This window comes from Epinephelus moara, chromosome 20, assembly GCF_006386435.1.
Source record: "Epinephelus moara isolate mb chromosome 20, YSFRI_EMoa_1.0, whole genome shotgun sequence".
NCBI lineage: Eukaryota > Metazoa > Chordata > Actinopteri > Perciformes > Serranidae > Epinephelus > Epinephelus moara.
The window spans coordinates 32,837,688-32,851,264 of NC_065525.1; the positions used below are offsets into that span (position 1 = coordinate 32,837,688).

General features: G+C 40.2%; 1 protein-coding gene across 2 annotated transcripts in view; it reads right to left on the bottom strand.

The window, feature by feature from the left end:
- parvg (parvin, gamma) overlaps positions 1 to 13,354 on the bottom strand; it is a 17,708-nt gene extending 4,354 nt beyond the window's left edge. The window contains exons 1-12 of one of the 2 annotated variants that reach the window (XM_050073260.1): positions 13,334 to 13,354; positions 12,841 to 12,947; positions 10,070 to 10,134; positions 9,354 to 9,456; positions 9,043 to 9,186; positions 6,333 to 6,448; positions 6,192 to 6,247; positions 6,079 to 6,113; positions 5,905 to 5,966; positions 3,523 to 3,591; positions 3,327 to 3,428; positions 324 to 396 (exon numbers count right to left, since the gene is read on the bottom strand). In XM_050073260.1, the coding sequence (XP_049929217.1) occupies positions 324 to 396; positions 3,327 to 3,428; positions 3,523 to 3,591; positions 5,905 to 5,966; positions 6,079 to 6,113; positions 6,192 to 6,247; positions 6,333 to 6,448; positions 9,043 to 9,186; positions 9,354 to 9,456; positions 10,070 to 10,134; positions 12,841 to 12,904 (889 nt within the window). In that variant the 5' untranslated portion in view covers positions 12,905 to 12,947; positions 13,334 to 13,354. Of the gene's footprint in view, positions 1 to 323; positions 397 to 3,326; positions 3,429 to 3,522; positions 3,592 to 5,904; positions 5,967 to 6,078; positions 6,114 to 6,191; positions 6,248 to 6,332; positions 6,449 to 9,042; positions 9,187 to 9,353; positions 9,457 to 10,069; positions 10,135 to 12,840; positions 12,948 to 13,032; positions 13,160 to 13,333 lie in introns of those variants that run through there. The other variant, XM_050073259.1, reaches the window with a different exon arrangement.
- Between the last annotated feature and the right edge of the window lie 223 nt (positions 13,355 to 13,577).

The window sequence follows — 13,577 nt, forward strand, 5'->3', positions numbered from 1 at the left end:
CCTCCTAAACCTGTCAAACCCACCCTCCCCCCCCCCCCCCCCCCCCCCCCCCCCGCCTTCCCCTGATGCACTAACAGATTTTGGCGTTTCCCCGTCACACAGATAAATGCTCTTGATAGTCGATATCATCTGAATTAGTTTGACATTGCTCGTCTTGGAGCTCTGCTGTTTTTCTGTTGCAATCATTGTGCTCACAGGCGCTTCTGCTTTTTTGTTTTTCATCCTCTGTGCCTGGCATTTTAATCTGAGTAAAATCTACTGTCAGTGTGTGTGAGTGTGTGTGTGTGTATTGTGTGTGTGTATTACGAGAGCAATTTCCTCACCTTGTGGCTCAACACTGGACATGTGAAGGCCCATGTCATTAAGGAGGTCCAAGGCCAAGGTCACATTCTGAATCTATAGGTCGAAGAAATTTAAAAAAGTCGAACACAAAATCCAGACACCACATTTTCATTAAAATCATCAATAAAATTATAAAATTCTACTGTGAAATTTACCCACTAATATACCCACCAATATACTTTAGTATACTGTGTGGTGATATCTTACAGTTGCTGTAGCTGCAGTATTTTTAGGTACTATAGCGAATGACCAACTTCCTGTTCAGTGGTGGAAAAAGTATTCAGATCAAGTAAAAAGTCAATACAACAGTGTAGAAATACTCTGTTACACCTAAAAGTAGGCTACTTAAAGTAAAAATACTCATTATGCTGAATGGCTTACTTCAGAATAATGTATATTATGTTAGTGGATTACAGTCGTTGATGTATTAAAGCTGGGGTAGGCAGTTTAATTTTGGCATCACTGGGCAAAAATCCCATAATAGGATGCTCCAGGGATGACGGTTTTCTGTAGGCTGACGCAGAAGTTGGCATTGTACTGGTTCCCTCTGTGGCAAACAAATGTTTATGATACTTACATGGTTTATTCAGCAAGATAATCTTCACAAATAAATACCATTTTCATCATTATTGAAGCCTAAACGCGATCGCCAAAAGTAAAAAAAGGTAACGTAAGGCTATAAACAAACTACATTAAGGTCTTATGACCAGACTGACTGCTCGGCATGATAACTTTCTGTACCTCCATTTAGGCACTTGTTAGCAACAGCCTTTTTTAAGACACATAAAAGCCTCAAGGTTTATGCATGGGGTATTTACTGATGTATTTTAAGTCGTAGAACAAAACGTCTCTTCAGCTTGTGTTAACCACAGATCTTATTTCAGGCATCTAACCACAACCCATTCAAAGAACGCGTGGACTTTGAGAAGAGAGAACTGTGAGTGGTGAAATGCTAACTCATTTCCTGGTTGTATGACTCATTCCTGGCCCACTCTATAAACAAACTTTACTTCTGCACCTCCTCTTGGCTGTGTTTGCAGGCTTTAAGAAATCTAACCTCTGACGGGGGACTTTGGCCAATCACAGGTCATTTCAGAGAGATGGAGTCCATATTGGCTGTTGTACAGATGCAGATGAGCATGCACGTTCCTGTAGTGTAAGCCTTATTCAATGGTAGAGAGTGCTGCAGAGAAAGTTGCTATTCCAACATTAGCAGTAACTGCCTACACTGCAAAGCAACCCAAAAAAAGAAGACAAGAGAATCTAAAAGAATCTGACATTAAACACACACAAAAAAAACGTAAATATCAGTAAGATGTTTCAGAAATGGCGACAAAATTATGCTAATAGTTCAACCTTCTGCTAACTGGAGGTAAAGGCTCATGGCTGTGGCCTCAGGTTTATGTTTATGTATCTAACGTAAAGCCTTAAATCACAGAGTGTCCTCCACCTCAGTCCCTGCTGCTACAGACCACCTCCCCGGGAGGACAGTGGGCAGCAACTCTAAAGACAGATCCCCAGTCAGCAACCACAGCTCCGGGAGACGGGACAGCCTCAGCTCCCCACTAGATGAGCTGACAGGTTAAACTTGGTGCTAGCAATCAGCCCACCATGACACCCTGTGCTGGCTGATTTCAAGCAGCTTTAGCTGATCAAAGGTCTGTCTCCTGAGCTACTGTCTTGTCTCCTCCCTGGGAAGCAGTCCACAGCAGTGGGGAGCAAAGCGGAGGGACTGCGGGGTGGCTAGCTCCCTAATTCTTGTCTCATTTGTAGTCTGATAAACAGAGAGAGCGGGACAAGGCGGGGCTGAGAGAATGAGCTGTGTTTGACTATACAATGAAAAGGTCAAAAAAAAATTCTGGATTTCAACAAGCGCAAAATTTGTGAAACATATGGACACATATGGAGATGCAGCTATGTATATATGATTTATTACTAATATTCTGCATAGAAACTAAATATCAATGGATGGAAACACTGGGTCACTGTATAGCCTAAAGTGCGGACATATGCCTGTAGTCATAAGGTGAGAGGAGCTTAGGACATAAAGAGGCAAGCTGCAGGAGGAGGGTGTATTTTTAAATTCAGCTATTTTTTTTTGTTTTGTTTTTTGCCTTTTCCAGATTTCTGCCTACCCCAGCGTTAATGTACAAATCATTTTAATTACACTGTGCACATTTGTTGAATGTCAATGATTTTATGGCAGTCAAATTTAATATATGACTATAAAATGGTAAAACAATAACATCACACCTTAACTGAGACATTATAAGTCATCATAAAGATGATTATAAAGCTGTATGAGACATAATCTACCATAACATATTTCGGATCAGGCCGTAATATAGTATAATGTGTTTATAGCCAGAGGCTTTTTAGTTTTCAAGGTGCCAAAAATACTTTCCATATGGAGTGTCACAGTGTCTTTTATACGCTAAGTTATTCATAAAGTCTTCATATCTGTGATAAAAGAGTCATAACTTTTTCATAGACTCGTCCTAATGCTTCAAGTAAAGTGAGATCAAAGATATCATTATAAGTGACACAGAAGTAATTATGCATCTACTTTTATTACGGGAACTGTAAAATATTAATTTTTATCATATCTTATATTGTAATAGGCACGTTTTTGGATCAGGTTTCAGTACTGTAGCTCATTATCCACTGTGCTCTTGTGGGAAATTAGATTAGCTCGAATAGGAAATGAAAACTGTGTTATGATCTTCCAGTAGAACTTCTGAATTAAAACAATGCAGCCTGTGTGTGTCTACATTTTCACAAAATATCAGGCAAAAATAAAATAAATCCTAATTGAAATTGGTAATTATGCTTTCAACTGGATGATTTTTAATAAATAAATATATTGCAAATGACACCCACATCCCCTGTGAGCATCTACAGGCAGAATAAAAAAGTCATCACCTGTCTGAGGGTTCACTTCTCTTACTAATGTGTCAGGAATCTGGACTGAATCTATACTGTACCATCTCTGAGTGATTGACAGGTGTCAGGTTGAAGTCGTAGAGCGGGATGAAGAATCCCTCCAGCTGTCCGATCAGCAGCAGCAGAATCACACCGTCAGCAAACTAGATGGAAAATATACATCTGACAGCCGGTCCAGGGAAGGTGATGTAATCTCAGGGGAAAGTAGCAGTGCTCCACAACAGATGTTGTTTTTACCTGTTTGTCCATATCAGCCACTTGCAGACCCATGGTCGACATATTCTGGTTGACAAAGTGTAGGATGGCCTAACAACAACAAAAAAACAGTTTGAAATATAAGTTGGTCTTATTTAACTGACATGTATGTACCAGTGCCAATACCAGTACTCTTTAAGTGACACTAACACCAACAGTGTGCTTCATTTGACACCCTTTTCTTTCCTTTATTTCATTCGATACCCCTCATTTTTATCAAAACATGACAAATGCTTGAGTTTGTCACTGTCAGAGGGATTATATACAGATTTACATATATAAAAGACATGGCTGGACCGGTGTCACGGTGGTTCAGTGGTTATCATTATCGCCTCACAGCAAGAAAGGTGGGGTTTCTAACCAGGGACCAGGAGCAACAAGTCTGTGTGTGTGTGTGTGTGTGTGTGTGTGTGTGTGTAGGTGTGAACATAAGTGTGAATGGTTGTCTCTATGTGTCAGCCCTGTGATAGTCTGGTGACCTGTCCAGGGTGTATCCCACCTCTCGCCCAGTGTCAGCTGGGATAGGCTCCAGCCCTCCCGCAACCCCTGACAGGAGAAGCGGTTATGGAAAATGAATGAATAATTGGCTGGACATTATTTAGTTTTAACAAGGCAAGGAATAAGGTTGACAGAAAATAATTTGGCAACTTTTTTTTTTTATAAAATAATCAATTGTTGAAGTCATGAATAAGTTGTACATCTTTGGGTTTTGGACAAGCAGCAACAACCTGGGCTGAAAAATGAAGCAACAATTAAGTGCCAAAAAAAACTGCAGTTCCTCTAATGGCCACTTGAGGCTGACTCCAACAGTGAGTCAATCCCCATAGACCTCCATGTCAACATGTCCAACTTTACAACAGAATTAAACAAGTTTATGGGGCATTGGTGGCTTAGTGGGTAGAGCAGGCGCCCCATGTACAAGGCTGTTGCCACAGCAGCCCAGGTTCGAATCCAGCCTGTGGCCCTTTGCTGCATGTTACCCCAAAAATATATCTTAAAAAAACAAGTTTACGGCCTGGTATGAAAAATGTTTTTGGTCTCTATAGCTAATTTCAACATTCATGACAACTGTACAGGGGGTGAATTTTTATATAAGACACCCATTTACATTTTATTAAGAATAAAAAGCGCATAACTAAGTGCAAGGTCACTTCAGTGACAGCCTATCTGTGGGGCGTTGCTGACAGTCTATGAGTCAGATCCACCCCTCGCTCCTGCACAACTCCACCCTTTCACCCAAATATGATCACTTCTGGCTTAAAAAAAAACAAGATGGCAAAGGCCAAAATGCCAAACTCGAGGCTTCAAAACGGGAGTCCACAAACTAATGGGTGGCGTCACAGTAGCTATGTGCATTATTTTATACAGTCCATGGTTTTAGACTGATAGTTGAACAAAAAGCATTATAATGGTACATACTTGGGCTTTGGGAACTTGTGACTGGCATCACCTTTTCATGACAGTGCCTTCCTCAAATCCTCAGGCAGGGCTTTGCGGTCCAGTCCCCTCAGCTCTGAAGCTCCCTGCCTGAGGGTCTGAAGCTTGCAGCATCAGTGACATCTTTTAAATCACTTCTTTAAACTTACCTGTTCAAAAAATTCATCATGTCATTATTGATATTTCTTTTTTTTTATCTTTTCTATTCTTTTATTTTATTTTTTGTATTGTTTTAATTGATTTAATTTATTCGCCTCAGTAGAGTCTTCAGGGCAGGTAATGGACAACATTGCTTTTCTGTTTCATTGTTGGTATTTATCTTCATTGCGCGTGTTCCCTTTTTTCAAATTTACTGTTTTACTTGCCTGATTTTATTCAACTAAATCCTGAAATGCTTTAAAACCTTTAAAACTTGTTTTTTTTAAGATTATTTTTTTGGGCTTTTTGCCTTTAATATACAGGACAGTGTGAAATGGAGAGACAGAGAGAGTGGGGGGCTGACATGCAGCAAAGGGTTGCAAGCCGGAGTCGAACTCGCAACCACTGCAGCGAGGCATCACCTCTATACATGGGGCGCCGGCACTATCCACTAAGCTACCGACGCCCCTTTAAACCCTGGTTAAACCATGTAAAGCACATACATATAATAATCAGTAAATGAATCAATAATGAAAATGACTGTTGAAATAACCCTACTTTGAACGGACTTACTTATACTTTTAGCCATTTGCAAATATAACAAAACACCAGTAGAATACTTCTCTTCCATTTGATCATCTCAAGCATCTTCCTCATGTTTTTATGTAGATCACAAACAAATTATACTAATTTATTTCCTGTCTTAACACCATAACATTTGCTCTGTCACTGCCAGTGGAGTTAACTCTTTAAGCTACTTCAGCACTTCTCCTCCTCTCTTTGTCATACCTTCTTCACTGTGTTGACCTTGTGAGCCTCAAGCTTCAGCAGTTGCTCGATGGGATCTTCCCCTGCGTGACCAGACAGCCAGAAAAGTGTGTTAAAGTCATTGTGGGCCGTGATGCTGCTTCGATGACATTCAAAATGTCAAATCGACTCAACCTCCGACAGCTTTTTACTCACTTTCAGTATTGCTGGGGGAGTCTGAGCCTGAGTCCCTGTTGAAGAAGACCAATAAATATGAGGTGTTTTTCTCACATCCGCAGAATCACACAGAGAAAAAAAAATCTGCTCACCCCTCCTCCGTCAGGATCTCCGTCTGTACCTCTGATCTGATTCCACTTCCAGTCACCTGCACGAACATTAACCAAGATTAAGCAGCAGTTCCTCAAGGTGTGTTTAATACCAAGATTTTGGGGGAAACAAAGTGAACTCACTTCTATAACTACAACTTCAACCTTCACATTCGGTGGCAATTCGAGTTCAGGCTGGAAAGATCTCACCATGGCAACCAGCAGATGAATAGTGGCCAGAAGGTCTTTGTTGTGGATGACTGACAGGCGAACAGCAGAGAACAAAACACACACACATAAAACACAACTTGCACTGATACGACAGAACTCAGCACCTCCCAGTGCGACAGCGAACAAAGGCCAAAAGGATTGGAGTCTTCTATTAAATGAACACTTGAATGAAATGTAATTACTAATGAAAATTTTAAGTTATATTCACTAAAATTTTCATGAAATTAAACCCTGTTTTTTATACTGTTAATGGGCGGCAATCTTTCAACAATCTATGTAGTAGTTTTCATTGTCAGTGGCGGAGTCCGAAGAGGTCAAAAGCCATAGTATTAAGTACTTAAATGGCACATTGTGAGACCAACAAGTATACGCAACAAATAACCGAACAGACAACAAACATAATGTGACAAAACAGTGCAGATTAAAATAGTTTAAGATATTCACCTTAAAAATCAGAAGGTGTGCCAGAAATCCCCACTATGCATAATGGCGGAGTCCGCCAATCTGGGGGCTATTTTCAAATTACCTATACAATCGCCTACATCCCATATGCACAAGGGATTCACAGGAAATGAAGCAGCATGTAATTAGCCTCTTTTTAATTAGCCTCACTGTTAACTACTCACACTCCTACAACCGTATCAGAGCTGTAATAGATTATTAAACCAAACATTTCCTGCTACTTCACAGTTAAGGTAAACTTCAGTGTTTTTCTATCTCCACTCTATTGTCCCATGTTTTTGTGTCTAACTAATAGAGGCAACTATTTTTGAAATTGGTCCAGTATTGAGAGAGAGTGCTGCAGCCGAGGAAGCGAAAAAGGCAGAATGTAAGCACTAAAGGTAATTGTGCACCGCCATTTTATGTCCGTTTAAAGTGCTTGTTTTGCCACTGACAGGCTCAGATTGTTATTTCAAGTGTCTGAAAACATTATGGAAAGGACCCTACAGAGAAATAAAATGTTTTTCCTTGCCTTCCGTTGGTGTGTTTGTTGTTGTGATGAACTCTTGCTCAACAAGTCTCATCCTGAAATCTCATGAGAGGTGACTCGTGGTAGGAAAAACAACTGTGGAAACGTTAGTGAAAGTTGGAGAGAGGGGTGCCAGGATGACTTTGTTGCATTGGAGTGCAGACAGCCTAGCATAGTGTTATGTACAACATTTTCAGTGTTGTGGCTGAATATTAAGCTGATTCTGACGATGTGGAAAAGTCCACAAGACTTTAGAGCGAGACTTCTCCTTGAACGAATGTTTCATTTCTCTCTCGGGTCTTTTATGAATTGTTGTCAGACACTTATAATAATAAGCTGAGCCTGTCAGTGGCAAAACCAAACACTTGTAGTTAGGGGTACACTGTGAAATTCTGAGCCGGTACCATCAAGGATGTTTAAAAAATACAGTGTGGCTGTAATTGCTTCAAAAGCCTTTTTACTGTGTGTAATGTATCAAAATTCACAGTCTAATTTATATTGCTGTAAAACAATCAACGCATTTCTCCTTTAAACTGCTGCATTTATTCCCGTTTTTTCATTATTATCATTAGAATATTATAATTGAACTTCGCCAAATACTCCTTTTTACTGAAGAGAGCTTGAATGCATCAAAATGTAACTCAGTGCAACCTCCATCAGTTGTAACCTCCAGCCATCAGCTGCTACTAACAGCTAGCATTAACTAGCTCTCCTCCTGCCGATGTCAACAAAGATTTCGCAGTGTAGCATTATTTGGGAAAACATAGGGCGCATCCTCTTCTTCTGACAGCTGTTCGTCCCAGACACATATTTTCACTGTCCCACAGATGACAGGACACTGTGAGTCTTGAGTCCTGCTTGTGCAAATTTGACACAACGGAAAAACATCAGCCACTGCCATCGGTGAATGTCATCTTATTTGCTGAAAGGTTGATGGCAGTCAACAAGGCATATATCTGCTGATACCAATGTGCGGTTGAGAAATTGGTGCCACCCTAGTTTAAGTGGATGTGGATTAAGTGATGGTGCACAGTTGCCCACAGGGATTACACTTCTGTGGCTGTCACGCTCTCTCTCAATACTGGACCAGGTACCAAAATAGTTGTGTCCATCAGTCACTTTGACACAAAAACATGGGAAACAGGGTCCAGGTTAAAAGACACAGAGGTTTCCCTTTAAAAGCATTCAATGGGTGAAATATGAGGTGTTATTTATTGTGAAGCAGTCGCAGTAAATAAAGTGTGTTTGTCAGAGGTTAGTGCTCAACACAATCAGTCATTTCTGACACTTTTTAGTGGATCAAGTTACGTCCTTTCAGCTGTATGATTCATGAAGGGAAAGTTCAGATGAGTGACTGGAATCTACTTGAATTTCACAGTTAGGTTTTCAGTTTCTTCTAAACTTCTGATTATTATTGCGGCCTTTCTTTTCTTCCCTAACATAGCACGAGGACAAAAAAAGAATCCACTGACAGGTGATTAACACAGAACCCCGCCGTGTTTATCTCCACCAAAATCCCTCACAGTTGGTGTAAACTAACATGGCACCCTTGAGCTAGCACCAAATCCCGTTGTAATTCCGAGCCATTGCCAGAACAGAACATTTGTTCTCTTGTTGCTCCGTTGCTGAAGCCCAGTCAGCTGCATGACTCACGTTTGACGTTCCACTTGATCTGGCTGCTGTCCTGCAGGCCCAGTCTACTATCCAACTCCTCCAGGATCACTTCCAGCTTGTGGATCTGAGCGGGGCTGGTCAGTGCTATATCCTCCACTGACAGATGCACTCCGGCCAACCTTGCTGTAGAAATAAGGAAAATGTAATTATTATCAGTATAGTTTTATTGGCAAGGACTGTGTTATGGTTATCAAGACAACCAACTTTTAGGTGAACAAGGGGAAAACATTTGATAGTTTTCATCTTCACATTCAAAAACAGTTCAACTGTAGAAATGTGTATTAACTCACACAGCAGGTGATGAAGCACCAGCCCATCGTACAGATCCTCCTCCAGACTCTGAACCACTATGTGCTCCGTTTTCAAAGTACTATTGATCCAATAAACCAGTGCCTACCAAAACACAATTCATCACACAGTCAGACACACCAAACACTTTCATCTTTTTGCATGCATTTTTTTCCCCAAATATGCCAAGTGAAAAACAGCATGAAGCCTTGTTTTTTAAAATTCTCTTCGATTTTCAGAAATAATACAATTCCGAAGTAGATGGAAATGATGACAAATACAAAATACTCCCACCCAAAATAACTGATATTTTATTTGTTTGTCCTCCCAGCCCTACATACCAGACGTGTCAGGCTTATTGAGTTATTTATTCATTCACTGCCGCTCGCTTGAAACACTTGCGCTGCCATCTTCCCCCAATCAAAACCTTGTTTTAAAGTCAGATCCAGCCGACTCTGCCGACAACTCCTCGCTGTGACTCTCTGATCTGTCTCCCATCACCTCTGATAATTATGCTCATTAAAATTTCACTGATCCTTCCACCTCTCTCCCTGCATCAGATATTATTCATGCTCTTCACTGCACTGATATACATGCAGGCGCTGTAATGTGTTTCCTGTGTAGTCAAGGATGGGTTTTGATGTAACAGTAAATATTAAATAGAAGACAGAGAGTCAGACAAAGCTCTATGTGTAGATAACAGGGAATATTCTCTTACCTCCTTTAGCCTCTCAAATTTGGGGTCTTTTAAAGATGTTGGCTGAATGAGCTTCTGCTTCCCTCCTGTGTGAATATGTCAACAAAATGAATCAGTCAGATTGTATTGTTTCTTATTTTACAACCTTTTATATGCCATAATTCTGTGATTGATCATTCTCTGATCCTTTGTAGCACTTTGATTTATTTTTAATTATAAGGCAACACCTCTGTGTCACACAGCGGCCCAGTCGCCAGAGGAAAATGTTGGCATTGTATGTGCAAACCACGGACATGTTACACTTGCATGTTTCATACAAATCATATCAACATTTCTAAAGTGACGTAGTATATGAGCCGACTTTGGCATCAGGAGGTGGAGGGAATAGCTGATGGCATGTCATCTTGATGATGCCTGCCAAGCTGCAGACCACTGTTCAAGACCAACAAACAACAAAACTGGTTGTGATTTAGCCACCTGTTGCTGTCTCTCCAGCGGCTTTTTTGGCACCAAACATGGTGCTTTTTTAGCGACCCATTGCTGTATTTCCACTACGGAAAGTGCAGCGAAAAGCAATTATATTTTTACTGAGACACTGCTTCTTTTCCAGCAAGGATTTTACCCTTGAAACTAGGTATTTTGAGCCAAAGCATTATCTTTCCCTAACCATGACCAAGTGTTTTTTGTGCCTAAAACTTACCACACATTAACCACAGTGTTGCTGACATGTAAAGTTTCAACATTCCTAGCCATGGGTTGTGCACAGACAATGCACACACATTCTGTATACTTTACATTTTTGATTACATTCAAGTCAGGATATTTTGGCTTCATTTCTGTACAGTGGGGGTAAGTGAAGATGACGAATTATCCATCTTTAAATACAGTTAATGGTTTTCCAGGCACTTTTTTGCCTGATGCACTTTGCAGCTGTGTGTCTGTGACACATCTTGTGTGTCCTATCCTAAGTCTCAAACGTGTAATGTCATATCTAGTTTCTGGATTTGGGACAGAGTTATTCATGTTTACTGATGACTAAGACTAAGACTAAGACTAATGTCCTTGACCATAGAAATAACACATAAGAAAATAGGCGTAGTTCCCCTTTAAAGAGACAGTTTAGATTTTTTGAAGTGGGGTTCTATGGGGTATGTATCTATAGTCAGTCTGCAGGACCCCAGCTTGGAGAGGCAGGCTGGAGACCAACATGGAAGCTAAGCAATGTACTGCTGTGGATGGGGGTAAGCAACAAAACATATTTTAGCCACCCAAAAAAGTCCCAACTAATAAAATCAATATAACCTGAAATGTGCACTATATTGAAAGTATTTTCAGCGCTTTATCTTTCCATCAGATAGCCTGTTCTGACGGAGAAGATGTTAACAGCTTCAGTTCTACATCCATGCTTTTGTCTACGCAACCAGACTCCACTGACAAAAACAATCATTTTAGCTTGCTGAACACGAGAGCTGCTGGTCTACTGCTGCTTTGATCAGTCAATTAGTTTGTCTTATTGTGTAACTTTGGTGAATCCAAACTAAGCTTTTTAAATGCCAAAGTCACACAATAACACAAACAAATTAACTGATTGAGGCAGTGGGAAACCAGCAGCTCCTGTGTTCAGCAATGAGCGTGTTAACATGCACACTAATAAACCGATCATTATCTGATTTCTGGAGTTACCTGATTATTCAAGTGGTCATGTAAACAGCATAATCCGATAGGCTTTATCAGATAAAAGCCATTATCTGATTATGAGAAATCAGATAAACACACCTAGCTTTTCCCCAATAGTCAGATTATTTGGTGCATGTGTACCCTTTAATCTGGTTTCTTTCGGGTTTTGCTATTTTATACTCCCACTCCACTACATTTTAGAGGGAAATATTGTACTTTCTACTCCACTATGTTAATCTGACAGCTTTTGTTTCCTTTCAGATAAAGATTTTACATAAAATAATATATTTTTATATTCTCAGTGTTTAAATTGTCACTTTTATTTTATCTTACTTATATGTTATGTTATGTGTGACAAGTTTATATACAATACACTTGTATATTGCACTTTGCAGTACTTTTACTCTAAATCTACCCAAAGTATGTAAAATTGGCTCCACATTGATAAACTACACACTTTTCTAGGTTTTTCAAGGACATGAGTTCCTACTGTAACAGGAAGTTTGAGTTTTATGTCATGTACTTGGGGAGAAATCCAACTGAAGGACTGAATCATGTAAACCAAGTTTTTCTGATTATCAGATTATTGAAGTGCATGTAAACGTGTCAAACTGGATTATTACCATTACCTGATTATTCCCAGTTATCTGATTATTGTGCGCATGTAACCGTGCTCACTGTTAAATCACTGTTTTTCTTAATGGAGTCTGGCTTAAAGAGGGCGATATAAAGGCTTCATTGTCCCATTGTAGATTAGAGTGTGACAGCAAGGTACAGCGGTGAAAATACTCTCAGTATAGTGTAAACTTAAACTTATTTTGACTTTTTTTAGATGGTGAAAAAAGGTGACCCCTCCACAGCAGTAGAACGCATAGCCACCATGTCGTACTCCAGCCTGCTTCTCTAAACAGGGGGCGTGCTGACTGCCATCTACCATATGTAATGTACTGTCTATGGATGACAACCTCATTCAACCCCACTTCAAAAAACCTGAAATATCCCGTTAAGATATACTTGAAAAACTGTGAACCTAAACATACACAAATCATGACTGACTGACTGAGGCTGAAAATGACGACAGGATATTTATCAGTTTACTGAATGCACACACATACCTTGAAAAGCCTCGATGTCCACGGTGTCTTCCTCTTTGTGATACTCAAAGACAGCAGCCTCCATTGCTTCTCCTCAAGGTGAGACATTCATCACCTGTAAGCAAACCCTGCAGAGAAGAAGAGCTTGAATATAAACCACAGAAGAATGATGAAAATACTCAGCATCAAAATGTTTGGCAGAAAGTCTCTCACTCTCAACAGGGGTTCAGGAAGTGTCCTTGACCATATTTGCTCAACTTTTAGCTGCTGCAGACCGGCAGTGGTAAATACTGAATGCTCCAGCAGGCAGCTTTCTGTTGCATGAAAATCTTGTACCTCCAAATTTCTGCTTTTCATGTACAAATAAAAACACAGTCTTGTGCTCAATGCATTCCTACAGCTGGATTTTGAAAGGGTTTTCTTTCACGACTGAGGGTGTTAAGAAGTTTCTAAACACAACTGAAGCGGTCAAAAACTTGTCAGACTGAAATAGGAAGATGTTTAGTTTCCTCACTTCCATTTTCTCCTTTTCAGTGGCACGCTCAACAGATCAAGTACTGTAGATTCCCCACAGATTTGCAGGGCTGCACCTCTTCCTCTGAATGTTTTTGAATCATATGGTCTGAGACAAAGCACAGCAAACACACTCTGACAAAACAGACGTGACCTGGAGCGTGTCAAACTGTTGTTTCCTGGATCTGGAGACGAGAAAAGCTACCGGTGAGAAAACTTTTCCTTTCCTGTGTGTTTTATGTGTG